This window comes from Polistes fuscatus, unplaced genomic scaffold (assembly GCF_010416935.1).
Source record: "Polistes fuscatus isolate 324 unplaced genomic scaffold, CU_Pfus_HIC Scaffold5, whole genome shotgun sequence".
Classification (NCBI taxonomy): domain Eukaryota; kingdom Metazoa; phylum Arthropoda; class Insecta; order Hymenoptera; family Vespidae; genus Polistes; species Polistes fuscatus.
In genome coordinates, this window is record NW_025113129.1 from 3122381 (window position 1) to 3145949 (window position 23569).

The following is a 23569-nucleotide window of genomic DNA, read 5'->3' on the forward strand; positions in this document are numbered from 1 at the left end:
TTCGTACTGGTACTTTCCTTTTACTTTCTTTTCCTTTACTTTCTTTCTTTCTTTTTTCTTTTCTTTTTTTTTTTATTCTGTGGGGGGAGGTGGAGGAATTTCTCTTATGTATCACACACACGCCACGTCTTTCACTCGGATTTTTTCAAGTGCTTTCGAACGAGGTGAAAATATTTTAAGGTAAAAAGTAATTATGTTTTTTTTTTCTTTTTTCTTTTTTTTTTGGGATGAATTATGCGATAATGTTTTTCTTGTCAACTTGTGTTGATCGAAAGTTTGTATGAGAATTTTTCTTGGTTTTTTTTTACGTATGGTTGTAATTTAGTTCGAAATTATTTGAATTTGAATACTTTTTTTTTCTTTCAAAAATTAGATAAGTGCAGCGATCACTCGTAAATTCTATTGTAGAGAATTTTTAATAGTCATTCTCGTTAAAATTGCGTTGATTATATTCTTAATTGGTATCGCAAAAACGTGGAAAACTTATTAACATATGTTAGTCATTTTGATAATAATGATCTATCAAAATAATGAACATTTTGAATTAGATTTAATAACGAAATGCTCGATTGATTCATAATTTCGAGCTAAACGTTCTATCGTTCCTCATTGTCGTCATTTAATTTGAACATTAAAATGAAACAATGAGGTAAAAACTTCGTTAGATTAGATCTCAATCGAAAGAAATTTTTGCCGAATGATGAGTTACGTACGAGAATGATGACGTCACGCGAGTTATATTTACACATTCGACAAATAATACCAAAACTATCTAATCAATTCGTTGATTTATTATAAAATTCGACCGGTTGTTATGTCGGACGAAAAAAAAAAGAAGAAGACATAACCGAAACTGCTGATAATGAATTTCTGATAATATTTTATTTCGGCGTGATTTCGCTAAAAAATAAAAAAAAGGGGACAAATTAAATACACATGCCACGTTTTATCGCGATGTTAAAAAAAAGAGAGAGAGAGAGAGAGAGAGAGAAAATAAAATCGGGCAAAAAGAAAAGAAAAAAAAAAGATAAAAAGAGAGAGAAAAAATAAAATAAAATTTTGTTCATTGGAATTTACGAGAAAAGAGTCGATTGGTTGTCGTTACTGACTTTCCTCTATCATATCATATACTTGATAATTACGTAAGAGTCAGTGACAGAGAGACACAGGGAAAGAGAAAAAGAGAGAAAAAGAGAGAGAGAGAGAGAAGAAGAGAGAGAGAGAGAGAGAGAGAGAAAGAACGGCCTCTCTTTTATCTCCGTGGTGAAAAGAAAACGATTAAGCGTTGGATGGCACTGAGCCAAACAATTATTCGGAAAGTATATACATACATACATACATATATACACATATATTATACATACACGCATTACATGCATGCATACGTTACATCTAAAGAAAAAAATCCTAGTCCTGTTTTTTTTCTACGATTGAAAATTCACGATTAATTTTGTTTCATCGATATTTGTATAAACTAGGAGTCAACATTGCTACTTAACGTTTATAAGTGATGTAATAATAATCGTTGAATTTTTAAATATTTATTCGTTCATGTGAGATCGAATCGTTTGATTCGAAAAAGTTATTAGAAAAAGTATATTTATCGTAAAAAAAAATTAACTGTGATCAAAATAAAATTCATACTCCCCCTATTATCTTCATAAAAGTTTAGTAGCAAAGAAAAAATAGAAAACAAACTTTCATCAATAACCCAGAGACACATATTTGATAACGAATAAATTGATTTCAATAATAATAATAATAATAATACGAATCGCAATGATGAAAATAATTCGAATCAATTGGAACGAATTGAAAATGGAATTGGAAGGAATTACTTGTATGTTAAGAAAAGATTAAAAAAAAAAAAAAAAGTATATGAATGACGGTTTTGTTATAGTGACATAAACCTAACCGGTGACCGATGCTGCTGGCATTGGGCTTGATCCTGCTGCTACCGCTTGTCGGAGCTTTTCGGCAAGGAAGCGACATCTTGGCCACGTCAAACGGCACGGCCGGCTTTGCTGAGGTTTTCTCTGATCGAGCCTTTGTAGTTACAAGGATTCAGTCGGACGGAAAAGTCGAGAGAGCGATCCGTTGGCCTGGAATTTGCGCTAAGGAGACCATCGTCAATTGGGGGTACATACGACCATCGATTATATCTTTTTTCGATAATGTTTTTACATATAATACGTACACACTTACGTAATATCCAACAACAGCATCCATATATATATATAAATCTTTCATTTTATTTTATTTAATATTAATTATCAATCCAATAATAATAAAAAAAAGAAAATCACGAATCGTATCTACGTTATGTTATCCGTTGAAAAAATAATATTATATAATATTTAGGATAATATTATAGAAAATTATCTGGATGTTTTATTTTTGTCTTGTTTTTTTGGTTCTTCTTCTTCTTCTTCTTCTTCTTTATGATCTCTACGTCAATTGGAATATAAGTCAAGTTATGATAAAGGAGATATATCTACGGATGATACTCGTGTGATCCAATATAAATTCTTTTTCGTTTGGCCTCGCGGTACAAAACGAGAGTGTTTTCTCGAGTGAGGAGAACTAACAACCGATCATCCATCCCTCTTTGTTAGAATAACATTTTCTCGGCCAGGAGCAAATCTCTCTCTTTCTCGGTCTTTCTCATTTGATCTATCCCTCTTTATCCCTCCACCCCTCCCCATCCCTCTTCTGTTCCCTTCCCTTCCCTTCCTCCCTTACCCTTCACGGAGAACTCGAAGAGGATACTGAAGCGGGAACTCCGTTAACAGCAGCCACGAAAACAATGACGCCTTTCACGATTGCCAATACGTGCGTGGGAGCTTTGTTCGTTTATAACGTTATGCATTTAGTGGTACTCTAACTTTTTCCTCTTTTTTTTTTTTCTTCCTCTTTTCCTCTCTCTCTCTCTCTCTCGTTTTTCTTTTACTTTTCTCTCTATACCTTCCAATCGAAGAACACGTTAATGTCCTCAACTGGAATCATCTCTATTTCACATAGCAAAGACACATTGTCGAATCCCTGTCGGAAAACTCCCTGAAATCCGCACCTGTTCGCTTGCTTCTACTTTTTCTATCTATTTCTATTCTCTATACGTGATATCGAGGAATCGTTTAAACAACTTCACAAATTATTATTATTTATACGAGAGCCCAACTTTTGATTACTTTTTTTTATCTTTTAAAGCGGAGATTAAATAATTTGTAATATTTGAAAATATGAAAATAAAGGAAAATAGCGTAAAATATTATTTGTGAGTAATTCGAATGGGTGAAAAAAATAAAAAGAAATTAGTCGTTTACCTTCTTATAACCATCGTTGACCACTAAGCCAAAGCAAGGCTTTAAGCCGAAAAGCGGCAAGTTAAGTAAGCAAGGATTAGACTGGGGCAAGGATGTACGGAGTGTGCCGGGTGTCGTCCCGAGCAAGTCGGGTTTGCCTTGAATTCCTAGTCTGTTGCTACTCCTCATCTGCTGATGCTCTCACGAGGATACCAGAGAATTTCCCTACCACGAAGCGTCACTTTGCACTTAAACCAGGAAAAGCTCTTTTGTGTTCTAACGAGAATGCATACAACCTTCCACATTTCCTCGACTTTCTCTCTCTCTCACACTCCCTCTCTATTTCTATTTCTCCTATTCTCGTCCAATCCCATCCATCTATCTATCTGTCCAATCATTTAATTCCTTTTCATTTACTTTTAACACTTAATTCGTTCAATCGTTGATACACACTTTCTTTCGATTATTTCAAATCCTTATTTTAAACACGATTAGAAACTTGTTTCTAATGATTAATCATAACTTTAATGTTAATTTATTCATGATGTTCCTTCTATTACTGCTGTAGTTAATCTAATATTAATGATTCTCCTAAAATACCGTGTTGAAAGTCTTCAGTAAACTTGGACTTTTGATATTTACGTTTCACAGATAACAAGAAATAGATAACTGTGAACATAGTTAAATTTGTTGTAATACTGATATTTGAAAAAATAATAATATTCAAACCTAAATTGTTAGCTATGAATGATCCAACAATTAACAACTCAATTATTAAAGTATTTAAACAATGGATTGAAAATTAAAGAATAAAATTGAAATAATGCGGAGATAACACGTCAATCCTGTTTTTCGTTGTTGTTGTTTTTGTATTCTCTCTTTCTCTCTCTCTCTCTCTTATTTCCTATTTGTATCTCTGTTTTTCTCTCCTTCTCGTCCCGTGTGAATAGAGACATCGACGTGACGTTAAGACAGGTCTGGGAGCAGAGCTCCGGGAGAAAGTTGCAACTGATATACGAGGGTGGCAGTTTGACCGACTGCATAGACGAGGAACTTGCAAGAGGGGACGAGAGGTCCTGTCTCCTGTCGAGTATACACTCCGATGACTACGATGACGAAGCACCAGCAACAGCACTCGTCCAAGACGAGGTTTTCCAGTTTGACGATGATAATTTGTCGACTAGAGTGTCGCAAGACTTTTCTTGGATATCATCTACGTCTGAACTACGTCATCGTTGCAACCGTTTGAGAACGAGAACGCGAAATCAAGTCATAGCTAAACACCGTAGAAGGTAATAAAAAACAATATTTTTCCATTAGACCAAACGAACACGTGAAAGAAATTCTAAACATTTGTTTTATCTGTCCGTGAGTTGTTTTCTTTTTTTCTTTTTTCCTTTACAAATATCTTATCGTTAAAATACCATATGTACGTTTCCAATTATTATTTTTTTTTCTTCTATTAAATACAAAAACGTATCGAGGACAATGATCATTAACACGCTGATTACAATTTTATTGTACTTTGAATAAAACGATTGAGAGGTTTGTTCAGGCGAAATAAAATTTTCAAATTCAGGGAATACCATCGAAAAAACGTTAACGACACGTTCAATGAAAGAAGAGAGAGACGAGGTAGAAGTAGAAGACGAAGGGAATTACTTTTAATACCAGGAACGCAATGGTGCGGACGTGGTCATCGTGCTACAAAATATACTAATTTAGGTGGATTTGATGTAGCCGATGCTTGTTGTCGAAAACACGACACTGCCTGTCCCTTTTTCATACCAGCTTTCGAAGCACGTTATGGACTTTTCAATTGGGGTATTACAACCATGATGCACTGTACTTGCGACGAACGGTAATTTATTAATCTTCAAAACCTTCGTGTTTGATCATCAATATTAAAATTCTTATTCTTTTATTAATATCATTGAAAAACCTAAACAAACGATAGATCTACACTAGAACTTTTATGTCGATGTGATTATTTAAATGAATAATATAATAAATGTTTCATTTCTCAGATTTCGCACGTGTTTAAAAATGGCAGGAACATCGTCAGCCAATTTTATCGGTAAGATATTTTTTAATGTATTACAAACGAAATGTTTCGTATTGAAACCACAAAAGATTTGTACTAAACGATCATGGTGGGGTAAATGTCAGCATCACGAGTATCACAAACAGGCATATATCCGTGACAACGTTCCTTATTAAAACAAAAAAAGAGAGAAGATAATTAAATGTAAAAGTTTATTATGATTCGAGATATAAAACGGAGAAAAAGAAAAAGAAAAAGAAAAGAAATAATAATAATAATAATAATAATAATGATAATAATAATGATAAAAATGATAATAATAATTAAACAAAACAAAATAAGAAAAAAAAATAAACAGATATTTAAATATTCTTCTAGAGATGTCAATAGGAATTCTCAGGGATATGAACAAAAATAGTCTATCGTGTATTTAATGATAGGATAATTAATGATTATAATAAACGCGTTCGCTATCAATAGGACAGAATAAGAATTTAAAAAAAAAAAAAAAAAGAAAATTAGGAACGAGGTAACGGGACAATTTTTTCCAATGACAATACTACGAACAATTTGTTTTCACCCTTTTAAGAATAATCCTACGATTTAGTTTATAATGAAATTTATCATATCAATTTTTGTATCCCTGTTTTAGATAAGAAAAAAAAAAAAAAGAAAAAAAGATTTGATTATAAATTTAATTTATGAATTTTTCTTTTCTTTCTTTTTTATTGAATTGTGCCATTTTATATCGCGTTTTTCTAGTCTTGTATATTAAAAAAACAGAACAAAAAAATATATATATATATATAATATATAAATGTTTTTTGTACATTTTCGAAAAAAAAAAAAAAACTATCGAATGATCTAACGTTAAGCCGTTTGATACCAATGATTATTATTAATCCATATGTTAGGTGTGAGATATTTTGTTTTTTAAATTTACATTTTAAAGAATTTGAATAATTCAATTTTTGTAAAATATTTCTAATTCAAATTGATCAATTAATAATTTTAATAATTAATAATTATAATAATAATAATAATAATAATAATAATAATAATAATAGTAATATAAATATATCATCGGTGTAACGGGAATTTGAATAATTTACAAACTTGAATATGTGCATGTATAATAAATTACGCATTGTTATAAACGACAATAAAAAAAAAAGAAACAAAATAAAATAAAACAAATCTAATCGCGAAGATTGTAATCTATAAAATTGAAATTTGTAACATCGTTATCATATCTAATGTCGTAATATTAATATAAATAGATCAAATATCTACGATTAGAAATATCTTAGTTAGATTGTTCGAAAAGTAATATCGAATAATAAAAAAAACAAAAAAATTATTTGGAGAATGTAAAATGATTTTGAGATTTAAAATTAGATTTAATATTGGTAAAAGTGATTTACGAAATTACTTATCGAACAACCTAACACAATATTTAAATATTTATGTATATATTATAACTGATATAATCTTTTTATTTTAATTCAAAAATTAATACGCACAAATTTGTCTTTCTTTCGTTTTGTACGTGTCTGTGTGTGTGTTCAATCGTTTGTCTGCGTGTGTATTTGTGAAGAAAAATATTCTAATATTTAAATTTTTAAAAGTAGGAACAAATGATATTTGATTTATACAAAATTTTATCTTCTTGACAAAATACGCAATTAAAAGTAATATAATGCATATCTCATTATTATTATTATTATTATTATTATTTAATATTATTCTATTATAAAATTACTATTACGCGTTTTATTTATTACGATGCTTATATTAAAAATTCAATTAAAAGGTGAGTTTGTTTAAAAATCATATATATTTTCCTACAAAATTTTGTTTTATTTTCTTTAAAAAAAAAGAAAAAGCTAAGAAGCCTCTTCGATTGAATTTTTTAACTAATTAATTTGACAATTTTTACAATAGCAAAAGAGCATTAATTTAATTATACAGTTTCAACATTTTCTTTTCAATATTTTCTCGTTTAATTTAAAAAATACATTTGCAAATGTATTTACTTGGTATGATTGTATTTATGCATGAATGAGATTTGTAAAAACCAACAAGAAAAACATACTATTATTACAATTATCCTAACATTAAGAAATTTTTGGAATTCCTAATAATATTCTAATAAAAAATGTAGGCATATATAAATATTGTAAGGCTGTATATGTACGAGAAATATTGAATAAGATATAATTGTAACTTCTATCTTCCAATAAAGTAACGTCTAATCATCGACATTTAATTATCCTATAATTACCTTTTTTCAAACTCTGCATTCTAATTAATTATATTATTTAGATTTTTGTAGTGTGCAAGGATATGATAATGAACAACAAAATAAAGAACAAAAGTAATGAAACGATAATCAAGATCGTTGTTAAATCGTTTTAATTATCATAATAAATTAATAATTATTATACTTACTACTGTGGAAATGATTTTTATCAGCAATCAACTATCCTGTTCCCGCGGTGACAAGAAAACGTCTAAATTACGGCGTGCTGATTGGACAAACGAAATGGCGGCACGTTCATATTTCTTCGTTTAAGTTCGTAAGTATTCTATGTCAACATTATACTCTTTTAATATTTATCATATTAGAAATTATTCATAATATCATTATACATATTTATAAACTTACATATATACTTGCACAATCCCGTTGGATGAAATATTTATATACGATAAAGAAAAATGATGAATTGTAGAAAACATACTTATAATAGCAACATTTCCGCTTGAAGAATTCTGATGAACTGTTCAAGTAGCCATATCTTTGTTGTCACTAACAAAAACTGACCTTTGTCCACTAGTGTATAACCTAAATTTATCTACATTTAACTTAAATGTCCCTTTACTGTGAATATAGTAACTATATTTATATACATTTAAAAAAGTATTTATGTTTAGTTCGTCCCAAAAGTATTTTTTATTTTACGTTATTTTACTGGATTATTATACAATTCATTTTTCTCTTTTACTTTTAGAATATGCAACGAAGTAAAATAACTTAAAATAAACAATATCGTAGATTAAAACTTACTTGAAAAACAACTAGAAACTTTAACAAATATTCGATTTGTTATTTTCGAAGTTAGAAAACACTAATTTGTAGCTAGTTACTAAAACGTCCACTAGGTGGTAGCAAAGTCGTATTCTGCAACTATTTTCATGTATCCATTTAGATGATGTCAATGTAAATATAAATATTAGTTATTTTTTAAATAAATATTGATAGAACAAAGATTGCTTTGTACTTGTTATTTGTTATGTTTAAAAAATTCATTAGCAAGAAAATGATCGAGTGTTCTTCCAAAGAATTAAATTTAGGTATAACTTTGCAAGGTGGTCAAAGTTTCAGGTAATCAAAACTTTTTTAAAAATTATTATTGATAAATAATTATTAATTCTTTTTTTTTTATGTTCCATCTAATTATAAATATGCATATGTATATATACGTGCATTTAAATGTATATAAATATATGATTAATCAATTAAAATATATTTTTATCTGTTTTTTGTATCATGCAAGTATAATGATTAATATTTTAGATGGTTTCCCTATGAAACTGGATATCGAGGTGTTTTTAACAGTTCTGTTTGGACATTAACTCAGAATGATACCTGTATAAGTTATACGGTTCATGGTTCATTATCGGATGATCATAATTATGATGAAATATTGAGACGGTACTTCAGACTGGATATATCATTATTAGATCATTGTAAAAAGTGGACTGAAGTAGATAAACATTTTCAGAAATCATCCGATAAAGTAGACGGTGTTAGGATTTTGAATCAAGACGTATTAGAAAACCTTTTTGCTTTCATTTGCAGTTCTAACAATAATATTCAAAGGTATAAACATATATGCACGTTAACATTTTGTTTTCTTATTATTTATATATACACCCAACACTTTTTTTACATAGTTTATTTCCTTTAATGCAATTTCAAAATCATTTTACTTGTACTAGTTTTCTTTGTTATAACGCATTCAATGAAACATTCTCATAGTTAATGTTTGTGCTCATTTATAATTCATGTAAAAAAGAAAAAAAGGAAAAGAGTTGGATGTATTTTCATTTTATTTTACGGAGAAAGTTTTGTTCCACTTTAGGATATCCGGCATGGTGGAAAAATTATGTATACTATTCGGTAAAAAAATTTGTTCCGTTGATGGGAAAGATTATTTTGATTTTCCAACATTGGAATTATTACAAGGAGATAACGTAGAATCTATTTTAAGAAAGGAAGGATTCGGATATCGCGCTGCTTACATAGCAAATACTGCTAAAAAGTTGCAAGAACTCGGTGGAAGAAAATGGCTTTTAAGTTTATGTAAATGTAACGGTACTTTATCATATTTCGAAGCTAAAGAACAATTATTGATACTTCCTGGAGTTGGCCCTAAAGTTGCAGATTGTGTTTGTTTAATGTCTCTGGGATACTTAGAAGCGATACCAGTAGATACACATATATTTCAAGTTGCAAAAGATAATTATTTACCCCATTTAGGAAAACAAAAAACTGTAACTCCTAAAATTAATGAAGAAATTAATAAATATTTACGCGAATTGTGGGGTCCATTGGCTGGTTGGGCGCAAGCTGTATTATTTTGTGCAAAAATTGGCGATAACACTAAGAATATTTTAAATAAAAAACGAAGTAAAACGGAGTCTGAAGTAAAGACTAAAAAGAAAATTCGAAAGGTACAATAAGTTATTTATATAACATATATGTAATAAAGTTTTTTTCCATTTATTTAGAATTGTATAGTAAATTTTTTATGTAATTTGCTTTATAAGAAGTCCATAATTTATTTCTAGTTAATATTTTGGCAATTCTAAAGTGGCTAAATGAATATACTTGTATTATAAAAGATAGCAATTGATCAGTATTATAGGATTTATACATCAATTATGGACTTGTCATGTTTCTAACAATTCATCAATAATATATATATATATATATATAATAATAATATATAAATACATATATATATATAATAATAATATATAAATACATATAACACTTAATAGACTTATTTGTAAACTATATGTACTTCTATACATTTGTTTGGCAGTCTATAATTTCAAAATCATTTTTAAGTATTATATTTACGGTCTTTTAATAAATACGTAAATGCACGAAGATCAAAATTAAAGCTTGCTTAGAAATGTCAAATGATTTTTTGAATTATAAACAAAAAATAAAAATATATATATATATATTATAAAATCATTTGTAATTCCAGTTGATTGTTTTTATTGTACATATGTTATTATTTTAGATTCTTACCAATTGACTCAAACATCGAAATTTGGGCATAAATTCAATAAGTTCATCACTACTACTATTATCGTTATCGTCATCATCATCATCATCATCGTTACGATCACCTATAAAATAATAATTACAAAAATAGTACTTTCCTGTTTTCTAATATTTAATATATTTATATCTAAAGGTGATAAAAAAAAGGATTAAGTATTTTACAATGTAAATTAATTTTTATTATTATATTAATTTTAAGATTAGTATTAATTAGGCATTTTGTACTACTTTTGTTGAATAATATAATCTGTAAATATATCTGATCTTTTTTTTCTTATCACCCTGTTAATATACAGGGTGTCAGAGATTTTTGTCTGCATAGAATACACTAATATTTAGCCAGAAGAACCTCAGATATATTTATACGTTATATATTTATGCATTATATGTATATTAGACAAAATTTTAATTTACCATATCGTTTATGCAAGATTTTAAAGAAGATACTTGTCAATAAATATCTTAATCCAGGAAAAGCATAAGAAAGATATAGTCTCTGTACAGGTTGTAGTAGAGATAAACATTCCATTTGTAAAGATGCAGGAACTGAGGAACAATGTGTTATTATAACTTTACTGTTAGCAGCTGTTGAACAAACCATAGGATAAAGGGTTGTATTTTGTAACCCAGTAAATGCAATACCTATAAAATACGATAACTTCTTAATAAAAAATTCAAACGATTAATTATGTACACCGCGTTATAATTAATTGTTTTAATACTATAACTAAACTAGTATTTATAAAAATAATGCTTATGTACCTAAAGGTTTTCTATTTAAGAAATATTGTAATGTTCCTTTCCAACCATCAAAATGTACACCTACTAAATCTCCTCTACAGAAACGTTTAGTATAAATCCTTCTTTCACCAGCATGTTGTATGTAACCCTTATACGAAAAACCCCAAGATTCTTTGTCTCGTCCAAGTAACGAACAAAATGTATCTTTTATACCTGTTAGATCAATTTTACTTGTTCCTACACCGATCATCTATGGATATTAATTTGCAAATTTTAGTATACGGTTGATATACGTAGTAATTAACAAATTTACCTTCACGTATAGGAATTGATTTGTAATTTATTCAAATATTATGATACTCACTACATCTGTCCCATATGTTACCGTCATCATTTTAATTTCCCAATAGTGATGTCTTCCTTTTTGCATGGACACATTACCTCTAACGTAAGCTGTACCAATACTAAGTTTTGGATGAAATTTAACTTCTAAGTTATCCTTTGATAGTTCCGATGTTTTTGATATGCATTTTTCATCCCATGCCCATTCGTGAACTGATAATATATCAAGGAAATATAATGAGAATATTTTTCTAATTAATTGTTACTAGTGAAACATAAAATTGTTAAAATAATATTTGACACTGTTTAATTTTCATTCTTCATTCTCACTTACCATTATATCTATGAGAAGTAATACTTTCTATTAAATCAACGTTTAGATTCATTTCCATTTTATTTTTTATAAGCAAATTTGATAGTACTGCTTAGTATATTTTTTTCCTTCTATCTAATCACAAATATATATCTGTTCACACGAATTATTTATTTGCTTTAGGTATAATTAAGTGAATTACTAGTTCTCTATAAAGTTACCTAGAATGTTCTTTATTTATATTTTGTTTACTCATAATATTTCTATCAGGAAAGAAATATATGCAATTATGTAGAAAGAACATTACAAAGAATTTTAACCAATTAAAAGCTTTAACGATTATTTCTCAATCATCCAATAATATCTACTTTGTAAACAATTAATAACCTAAAGGTTAAAACTCAACCGCACTTTGATCATTGTAATAACATTAATGTCAAAAGTACTCGATTCTTCTCCTAAATGGTGCTGTGTAATGCAATCTACTATACCGACGAATGTTACGTATCATAAATAACAAAATTTTATATAATAATAAATATTTTTAAATCTTTAACATCCAATTCTACATATACTAATAACTTTATCAACAATGTAACAAATTCATTGCAATCTTTTTTTTTTGGTTAACGTATTTTATAGATTCCTCCTAGAAATAGTGTGATGTCATAAATATTTTTATTTTTAATTACAGACAAAATTATTATCCGAATAATCCACATAGTATAATATCTTATATAATTCATGGATGAAAAATATTATTTTTTCAATTGTTAATATAACAAATGATTATAATTTTTATTTATTAGCTTTTTTATGGATTTATCGAGCGCAAAAAAGTTGGCATAGAACTTCAAGAATTCAAAAAATGAATACATATACTCATTGTCAGTATAATAACTGTTTTTACTTTTCTATCTTGATATGTGTTGTGGTAGGTTTATCTCTTTTCTTTTATAACATAAAGAAGAGTAATATAAAAAGTATAAGAAGAGGAAAAATAAATAGAGAAAGAAAGAAAGAGAGAGAAAGAGAGTGACATCTTATACACATGTCAGACTTTACTTTACTTTTACAATACTTTTACATTACTTTTACTTAACTTTTACTTTACTTTTACATTACTGTCTTTAAGTTTCCAAACATTGAGAGATAACAGCATGATTACATATATATAATCTTATAATTATATTTACATTTTTATCTTTTTCATATTCATATTATTTCATATCATACATATAAATATATAGACTCTTTAGTTTACTGATACTTTACTAATACAATCTTATGATTTGCAGATTTGCAAGTATTTGAAGATTTGAAATTGCACAGCATCAATTAGAATTTCTCCTTGTTTTATGTATCAAGTACATACATAAATGAAAAACTTACAAGATTTTAAAATGAATCTAGAAAATATTTTTTGATATTTAAACGAGCAAACACCTCAGCTTTCTTCTATCATAATGGTAAACTTTAATAATTCACATTTTCCATTAGTATATTGTTTATTAATGGTTTTAATATATTGGTTGTTTAATTGTTTAGAGAAATGTGATCTCATTTTTCATTTGCATATACGTGTACATTACGTATACATTAACAATTATTTTAATGCACTAATGCACTTTTCTTATATTGCAGCAAAATTTTACCCTCGAAGTCCTCAGTGCGCAGGAGCAATAAAATAATTACACAAAATAGATAAAAATACGAAAATCATAACGTTATAATCTTAAAGATTATGTATTAGATGTATGACACCCTTTATACACATGCGCAACGTTTGCAAAGTCATATAAACAACATTTAATAAAAGTAATTTCATAGAGGACAACGTCTCATTTCAACGATCGATTTCGAAGGAGAAGGTACATTGATCATACATTCCGATCTTTTAGACAACAATAGACACTTGCATCGATTAATTAACAATTATTATAATGCACTAATGCACTCTTTTTATGTTACAGCAGAATTTTACCCTCGAAGTCCTCACTGCGCAAGAGCATTAAAATAATTACATAAAATAGATAAAAATACGAAAATCATAACGTTTTAATCTTAGATTTTATTAAATAGATTTATTATTCTTTTTATATACATGCTCAACGTTCGGAAGGTCCTGTAAACAACTTTCACCAAAAGAACTTTAACAGAGGATAATTACTCAGATCAACGGTGGATTTCGAGGAGGAGGGATCACAGAACATATACACCGAGCTTTTAGACAACAATAGACGCTTGCATTGATTAATTAACAATTATTTTAATATTTTAATGAATTCTTATTATAATCAAGATTGTTTAAACGCATATATATTTATTTAAATATTACCTAACTTTTGACGTAAGTTGAATATTAATTAATTGCGATTTTATGTTTTAATAGATGAAAATTTTACCCCTTCCCACCGAAGTCATCACTGCGCAAGAACATTACAACAAATGTACATTAGTTTAAACAATTATACAAAAAATAAAGGAATATTAAAACGAGTGCGTTATAATATTAAATTTTATTGATTAATTTTATTGATTTTCTTTTATACACATGCGCAATTTTCGGAAAGTCACATAAACAACTTTCACCAAAAAAACTTTAACAGAGGATAATTACTCAGATCAACGGTGAATTTCGAGGAGGAGGGATCACAGAACATATACTCCGATCTTTTAAACAACAATAGACGCTTGCATCGATTAATTAACAATTATTTTAATGCACTAATACACTCTCTTTATATTTCATATTATTTAGACACATATATGTAGTAGTATAAGCACATTACATACTTATTAACATATTTTTGAATATCAATCAATTTTAATTTAATATTCTTTTAGATAAAAATTTCTCCCTCCAAAGTCACCACAGCACGGAAACGTTTAAAAAAATATACATTTGTTTAAACAATTACATATAAATTAAAAGAATATTAAAATGAGAACGTTAAAATTTTAATTTATATTTATTACAATTAATTTTCTCGTTACATACATAAGAAACTTTCGGAAAGCCATGTAAACAACATTCAATGAAAAAAACTTTTTTATATAATAACGTGTCAGTCTTACAGTTGATTTCGAAGAGGAAGGTACGGAAGAAGATACATCCCCATTTTTAGATTACAATATACATTTCTATCGATTAATTAACAATTATTTTAATATTCTAATACGCTCTACTTATATTTAAGATTAGTTTAAACGCATATATATTTTTTTAACATTACATACCCATTAAAGTATTTCGAATAGAAAACAATTTTGATACTTTATTAATTAATGATTTTTTTATATGACTGTCTTTACTTACTGTCATGTTAAAATCGATTCGTATTATTGGCAAATCAAATTTAATGAATCTTTATTTAAATTTGGGTCTTCGGAAGCGGTTACCTCCTCGTGGTTAGACCCGGGCAATGGTGTTTTACTTTCAGTATAATGTTTAACATATTTTATATGTTATACATTCCATTGCAAGTAAAACCCAGCTAAAGACCGCTTACCATAAACATTGTAATGATAATTAGTTTCTTTCATTTTCCTAATTAATATCATATTACAATTCATTACATTGTTTTCCCTTTAATACTACCTTCATATATATCCTACATTAAAATACTCGATTTATTTTCTAGGAACACTAATCTTGTGCATTCTTTCAGACGTTTTTGACGTGCAGTGCGGTCGGTAAAGCACGTCTCGGTCGCGTTCGCGTTCGCGATCGCGATAAAAAACTTTTTATAGTTTTTTATTTTCGTTACCGTCCACCTATCGTCATCCTAAGGGTAGGAGACCCATCGGGCATTCATCACTGAAGATTAAAAGTAAGTATAATTTTTCTATGAAACATTTTCTATGATAAATTTTCAATAGTTTTCGATTATGACGAAGATATTAATCGTTCTTTTTCATTTTCTGTTTCAGAACATCATTGCAATCGAGCGCGTAGGCAATGAGGTACTCGAGTGTTTGCATCGTTAAACAAAAATCGGAAATTTTTCGGGTAAAGAAACTCCGAAAGTTTCTTTTATTCGGTTTATACGTGTGCCATCGTCATCCTAAGGGTAGGAGACCCATCGGGCATTCATCACTGAAGATAAAAGGTAAATTAATTTTTCTATTAAACACATTTCTTTAAAATTACTTAGAATTTTTAAACGATAACAATGATTCTAATCGTTTTGTTCTTTTCTCTCTTTTCAGAAGGCTAAGTGTTAGTGTTAGTGTTAGTGTTTGATATTTGAACTGCGTGCAATGCAGTTGTAAAAATTAGAATCAGTGTCGTGGTCGCGATAAGAAACACGTAAGTTTCTGATTTTCGTTGGAACCGTCTACGGCATCGTCATCTTAAGGGTAGGAGACCCATCGGGCATTCATCAATGAAGATAGAAGGTAAATTAATTTTTCTATTAAATATATTTCTTTAATAATTACTTATAATTTTTAAATGATAACAATGATACTAATCGTTTTGTTCTTTTCTCTCTTTTCAGAAAGGTAAGCAAGTGTTGGTGTTTGATTTTTCAACTGCGCGCAATGCAGTTGTAAAAATTAGAGTCAGTGTTTGTGCGAATAATTAAAAAATACAATTTTTATCGCGAAGTAGAGTCAGTGTTTGTACGAATAATTAAAATACAATTTTTATCGCGAAGTAGAGTCAGTGTTTGTACGAATAATTAAAATACAATTTTTATCGCGAAGTAGAGTCATCTTTGTACGATAATTAAAATACAATTTTTATCGCGAAGTAGAGTCAGTGCATTCGGTCATCATCACCCTAAGGGTAGGAGACCCATCGTGCATTCATCACTGAAGATTAAAAGTAAGTATATTTTTCTATCAAACATTATTATAATAGTTTTAATGGTTTTATACTACGACTAAGATATTAATCGTTCTTTTTCTTTTTCTGTTTCAGAACGTCATTGCAATACGTGCGCGAAGCAATGTAACGGGAGTGTTTGATCGTTTTAATATAATTAAAATTACGGATTAGAAGCACGATCGTTCGTTAATTAAAATTCGGTCGCGTTTCGCGTTCGTGTTCGCGTTCGCGTTATTTTTGAGATTTATATATTAAATTAACTGCGAGCAATGCAGTTAATTGCATTAGAGTTTGTTCGTATAAAATTATAGTTTTTTAATTTTAAAACAGTCGTACAGACTGTTCGCGAAGTAGAGTCAGTGAAGTGCATCAGTGAAGTGCATCAGTGAAGTGACCGCGTATCGGGAGTGAAATTTTTATTTTTGCATTGACTGCGTGCAATGCAGTCTTTGAATTAGATTGTAGAATCAGTGTTTGTACGTATAATTAAAGTAACATTTTAATCGCGAAGTAGAGTCAGTGACCGGGCGTAAATTAAATTCAAATCGTATCGCGTATGTAGATTCAGTGTTGTTCGCCGTATAAGAAAAATTTCGGTTTCGCGATAAGAAACTTTTTTATAGTTTCTTATATTCGTTTACCGCGATATTAGAGTCACGGGAGTGCGGGGAAAAGTGCATCGAGGAATTCTCCGATGGATCTGATGGACGAGGGATGCAGCTGGACCATTTGCTACGAAGTAGGAGTGTTTTGGAGCCACCGCAGAACTTCTAATGCTAATTGTTCATATTGCATACATGTGTCATTTTATTTTAAAATGCCATATATATGTAATATAACATTTAGCAAGTCGTGAGTTAAAATTTAAAGTCCCTCCGGTGCTCAATCATGCCGAGGATGAAAGGTCCCAATCGGCACGAGTTACTGGTTGTAATTATTCCAAAAAATTATTGACGAGCACATGAGTGATTTAAAAAAGGATTAGTCCTTTTTTGAAATTGTTCATGAAACTGTATATTTTATTGTATGTTATATTATTAGATCAGGATAGGTCTTCTTGTCTCATCGGTTAAATTCATTTAATTAACAGTGCAATTAATTAATGCACTTTTCTTTTTTATTACGTGTTTCGTTCGCGTTTAGTAGTGGTGAAATCGAGTATTAATTTACTCGATTTCGTCCAATAAAGCATGTAATAAATGTCTTACATGCATTGCTTCGTACTTAGTTTATTTAATCGCGATTTTATTTTTCGTTATAATCAAAAAATGAGCAAGAAGACAAACCCATTCGCGACGGATAGACTCTGGCTGTTATATGGTGGCTCAAAGCCCAGTTCTTTCATTAGAACAGCCATTTAACGAAAGAGTCGTCCGAGATTTTTATTATTTTTTTAAATTCTTAAAATCTTTTTAAAAGTCATTATAAATGACTTGTAGAGTCATAGCCCGCTTAGATTAATGAGAGAACATTTTTATATTAATCAAATCTTAGATTAGGATTTTCAGCAATTAATATACTAATCCCCGTTTCTCCCCCCTATACTTTCTGCGTTCTCATTTATGCGTGTGCCCAGGTGTTACACGTATGGGTGAGAAACGGTTAGTATAGGTTTTTAGTTTTAAGTTTTTCTCCCCCATTTGGCGTCTGTCATTGTGCTAGTGATTGCACGGTGTACATTGCACATGTGTACGATACGAATTTTTTTTTTTAACAATCGTTTTGCATAGTAGAGTTTACCGCATTTATTTGTGGAAACTATGATATACTCGTATAAAACTAGTATGCATATATACTAGTTTATACTTGTATTTTTGCATTAGTCATTTATGCAATAATCACTAGCCTTGACAGACGATTACAGCAATTGGTACGTACTCCCATAAATTTAGAAAAACGCGTTTGAACTAGGGTGTCGGAGGTGCCCCGGGGCATGCTCTCTAGTTTAGGCTTTTGCACCCTGGTGGTATGTGTGAGAACCGTGGAGTGTGTGGGTGGGTATGCATGTGTATTTTTTTGTGCGAATGTGAAACTTTAATTATAAGTAGGTAGGACCCCGGAATGGCACGTGGCATACTTGCACTTTTCAGTGCGAGTCCCCACCTCCGGGTTTTATACAGAATTGTCACAAAATTATATCTTTTTTATTCTATCTTGCTTGACTCGTAAATCTTTTTTGTGACAATTCTGTAATATGCATTATGTATCATGATTCAAAGGTATTTGCAACCATTTAGAAATTCATTTCTTTTCGATTCTATCTCGAACGGATAGAGTCGAAATCAAATCCGCAAAAACCTTTGATGAATTGATACTTAGTTTTAAGTATTATAACTAGCACTTCGCACTATCGCGATTTAATCTTTGAAATGTTTCATATAATTTAATATAAAGAATAATTTAAATAAAAATATTGCAAAGAAATGCATTGCATTTTTAGTATTATTTTTATTTCAATTCGATTATATTACTCGATAGTTAAAGTGCGAAGTGTTAATAGGTCATCGATTAGCATAATTAACTGCTCGGACATTCGATTAAATGTGCTCGTGTAATATGTGCACAGTCGATGAACTTTTAAGTTCGTTGATTGTCCACGAGCTAGGATAGCTAACGGGAAACGCGAATGCATTTTGTAATAATTAATAAATAGAGTCACCCCCTTAACGAACATCGGAATTATTTGCATAAGATGTATGATGAAAGAAAATAAATGGAATTATTTCATATATATTGTAATGTGAAATGTATTTCATTTATATTAGTGTAATAAGCAGTTGAGAGTAATTGGTGAAAATGTCTTGAAGTCGTTTCTAAATTGTAGGACCATATTTGGCATATTATAACGGTTTGGTATTAGAATAGAATCGATACTTTACATGGTTAATAATATTCCTTTCGGCGATGAGATATCTCTCGACCAAAAGGTAATAATTATTTTCTATGTAAAAAGCTCAGGATGTTTTACTAATCACATTTTTCTTTTTCAGGGTTGTGTTAGGGTCGGTTAGGTTTTTTTTATTATATAGAATCAGGGACGATTCTAATTCTATATCATTAATCGTTGTAATATGCCAAATTATGCGAATACTTTTTGGAACGATTGACGTTTTTGGTCAAAGATTCTTTTCGTGCTCGCACGTAGGGAATGTCCGACAGTAGGCTTGAAGAAAGAAGAGGCTAAAAGCCGAAGAGGCCCCCACTTAATTGTGGCTCAAGAGGGCAACTACAGACTTAATGAGTTATTTTCAAGTTCGACAGCATGGTTGAATCTTGAAAATAGCTCGTTGGTCATTTGATATTTTTATTGTTTTATTTTTTTGTTTTGCTCGTCAATAATTTATAATGGTTATTAAGAATGGTAATAATTAAAATAGTTTGCTTTTTGTTACAGGTGACCATCGTTGGATTTGCCATGCCACCCACCAAAGACCAAACATAATTTTTCCTAAAAATAAATCGAGTATTAAGAAAATTTAATTTTATAAATGATATTTCATTAAAAAGATAGAAAATACTTTAAAATCATGATAGAGTACAATACCATTCCCGAATTCCCACTCCAATATCATATCATTTTCTAATTTCCTATTACATACAGTTTCCCCACTTTTCATTCTTCATTTCATTCGTAGAAACTAATTATCTTATAATGTTTTTTAATGTCTCTTTTATTGTTTTAGGTATTAAGATTTAATCGATTATTATATTATGTATTGAATTAATTTGCATTTTATTTTGTTTCAGGATATGATTAATTCCAATCTATTTGTAAGTATTGGATTTTGATCTAGAAAAGGAATATGCTTTCGATACATTCATTGGTTCTTCGCAAATCTAAACTAATCTTTCTGTTTTCTGTTTCAGGTTCGTTTCCAGTATTTTTTTCAATGGGTAGCGGGTAGATTCTTTCTTTTCGAAGAAAGGTCTACTTCAGGGATGCGACCCTGCCCACGCGAGCCTTGATTCTATCTTACTCCCAAAGATAGAATCATGTCCTTACCTAAAATTCCACCCACACAAAACGATCCTATTTTTAATGTTTTGTTGGCAGGTTGAATTATGTAGATAATGCAACCCTTCGTCCAAGAGAAGGGAGAAACCAATCAAAAGAGTGACTGAGTTATATTAAATGGTAATACGACATAATTATTTTTACAGGTACCATGAAACACCACCAAATTATATACATTTATTTTTATTTTACTATATTTTAGGTAGATTACAAAATTAAAAGATTACACATTATGAATACTTTCAATTTAATATGTGTAATCTTCGTATGTATATATATTGCAATTATACTACAATGTGTTACTTTTCAGTAAAATCATCGGTGTAACTTAAATTTTATTAACATGCATTCCTCGTTTTATGTTTGTGTGGGGAAAATCATTGTTGATGCACTTTTATGTTCTTGCAGATACCATGGATCAGTCCAAATTTTTATAGATACCATGGATAATTCATTGCATTTTTGCAAATCTAAAATAATCTTATCTTTTTCTTTTTCAGGTTCGTTTCCAGGCCCGCTTTTCTTCTTCTTCCATATGCCTTTGTTTTTTTTGTTGCAGATTCAATAGGAGGAGGACCACACGAGGACCACACGAGGACCACACGAAGACCAGCCGAGGCCCAAAAGAGGACCAAAAGAGGACTTAGTTACAACAAAGTATAGTATAAGATAATTAAATGTATAATTAATTGTATAATGTTAATCTATTAATGTATTTTTAATGTATTTTATTTTTTCATAGGTTCCATATTATTTCGACTCCACTCACTTTTCACTTCTCGTTTATCATTTTGTTTTTTAATATTCCAACTTCTTATTCTCATTATTCTCAACAGTAATTGTATTGATTTTCCGAATAAAACTCTTAGGGTGGGGCCTAAGAGTGGGGCTCATTAAAAATCATTCACGGGGTGATCATTTTCATTTCATTTTCTTTGGTTTCAATTTAATTCGGATGGGGACATCTTCAGGATGCACATCCCGGGTCTTCAGAAGCGGTTACCTCCTCGTGGTTAGACCTGGGCAATGGTATTTTACTTTCAGTATAATGTTCAACATATTTTATATGTTAAACATTCCATTGCAAGTAAAATCTAGCCAAAGACCGCTTACAATAAACATTATAATAGTAATTAGTTTCTTTTAAATCCCTAATTAATATCATATTCTTTTACCCCTATCCTTGGTTCCTTTTATCTATTTAATATACAGAAACTAATTACTTTATAATGTTTTTTAATAACTTTTATGTATTTACAGATACCGGAGAGTTGTCCTAAATTATTAAAATAAAAGTTGCGACGTATAAAAGAGATTGCATTCGATTTATTCATTGCATTTTTCAGTCCTAGAATAATATTTTTTGTACAGGTTTCTTTTTTAAATCATCGTTGCAATGGATAGATAGTAGGCTCTTTCTTTCTAAATAATCGTTAATAAGATATTATGCATTCTATACCAACTTTACTTTTATTTTTTTCAAATTGCGCTTGCACTTTGAATTTATGGTTGCGCATGCGTATAACATAGAACCTCCTCATGACGTTTCCATATTTGTAATTATTAATAATTAATTAAGTAATTAATTAAAAAAGTTAGCAATTATGGATTTCCAATTAGCAAATAGCTGGCAATTAAATGCATATATTCATTTTTTTTTAGTTTTTTAGGTTCTATTCTAACTTTTTTGCGCTTATTTATCAAGAGTTTTTAAATCGTGGCGCCACCTAGTGATGACATTTTGTACTAAATCTTATTAGGAAACGAATAAGTGGTGCCATCTACAATAAAAAATAGGTACTTTCGTATTTCTTAGGTGGTAAGTTACCATTGCTGTTTTTACGGTCGGTAAGTTGTCTTAGGGTAACTTACCATCGGTTCTGAAATAAATTTACTATCCGAGTTTACTTCTTTCGTTATACCTCTTGTATCGTCATGTGTTCCTGTTACAATTTTCTCATTTTTGCGACGGGAGAGAACAATCTTAAACACCGAAATATCCAGATTTCTAATGGGAATTAGAAAAAACGTCAAAATTGTTATTCGAGGGTAGGATTTAAATACCTTTCGGTAGTATATATAGATACATTAAATATATTTATAGGTACATCGGATAATAATAAAAACTAATATAAAAAAATATCATGAAATTATACGCTATTCCTAGAAGTCGTATGAATATGTCAAAAATTGAAATATTTAAAAATTCATTATTAATAGTTAAATTTAATTGTTCGTTATTTAAATAACTCTTATATGTTCACTATACTTTTTGAATATCAACCAAATAGCATGCACTACTCGATGCATTAGTCGCATCTTAACAATTCTATAATAAATTTTTCTTTTTCAGGTTCATCTTTCAGAATCTTTTGAATTATCATTTTCCAATGAATACCAAATTCTTAGGGAATTCACACATTGATAAATTCTATATATATATTCAACGTTACGCCAATGCGATAGACTAATTTGATTTATTAAGATATTATGATATACCTATAGTAGAAAATACAATAATAATAATAATAATAATAAAGTAGTAGTATTTAAAACAGGAAGGAAGCAATTAATCTCTGAACGTCTGCGAATGCATCTTCATTGCATTCGTTC

The 23569-nt window shown here is 29.4% G+C and overlaps 3 protein-coding genes and 1 long non-coding RNA gene across 7 annotated transcripts; 2 read left to right on the plus strand and 2 right to left on the minus strand.

The window, feature by feature from the left end:
- Positions 1–50: 50 nt before the first annotated feature.
- Positions 51–5597, plus strand: LOC122522027. 3 transcript variants are annotated; one of them, XM_043642813.1, is made up of 5 exons: positions 85–164; positions 1901–2139; positions 4253–4594; positions 4882–5163; positions 5330–5597. In XM_043642813.1, exons 2-5 carry the CDS (start codon positions 1925–1927, stop codon positions 5520–5522), a joined length of 1032 nt encoding a protein of 343 aa, XP_043498748.1. In that variant the 5' UTR covers positions 85–164; positions 1901–1924; the 3' UTR covers positions 5523–5597. The 3 variants fall into 3 exon arrangements, with proteins under 3 accessions (XP_043498749.1, XP_043498748.1, XP_043498747.1); XM_043642812.1 differs by having other exon boundaries at positions 93–180; XM_043642814.1 differs by lacking the exon at positions 1901–2139 and having other exon boundaries at positions 51–180.
- Positions 5598–7797: 2200 nt separating this feature from the next.
- On the minus strand, positions 7798–8097 carry LOC122522028. Its single transcript, XR_006304974.1, has 2 exons — positions 8015–8097; positions 7798–7934 (listed from the first exon to the last, which is right to left on the minus strand). It is a non-coding gene; the product is annotated as an uncharacterized LOC122522028 (long non-coding RNA).
- Positions 8098–8515: 418 nt separating this feature from the next.
- LOC122522029 (N-glycosylase/DNA lyase) lies at positions 8516–10696 on the plus strand. Its single transcript, XM_043642815.1, has 4 exons — positions 8516–8734; positions 8927–9232; positions 9495–10086; positions 10668–10696. Exons 1-4 carry the CDS (start codon positions 8643–8645, stop codon positions 10680–10682), a joined length of 1005 nt encoding a protein of 334 aa, XP_043498750.1. The 5' UTR covers positions 8516–8642; the 3' UTR covers positions 10683–10696.
- LOC122522030 (SPRY domain-containing SOCS box protein 3-like) lies at positions 10626–12616 on the minus strand. 2 transcript variants are annotated; one of them, XM_043642818.1, is made up of 5 exons: positions 12129–12616; positions 11817–12007; positions 11474–11702; positions 11126–11257; positions 10626–10776 (listed from the first exon to the last, which is right to left on the minus strand). In XM_043642818.1, the coding sequence occupies exons 1-5, from the start codon at positions 12184–12186 to the stop codon at positions 10664–10666; spliced, it is 723 nt and encodes a 240-aa protein (XP_043498753.1). In that variant the 5' UTR covers positions 12187–12616; the 3' UTR covers positions 10626–10663. The 2 variants fall into 2 exon arrangements, with proteins under 2 accessions (XP_043498753.1, XP_043498752.1); XM_043642817.1 differs by having other exon boundaries at positions 11126–11353; positions 12129–12608.
- Positions 12617–23569: the final 10953 nt, after the last annotated feature.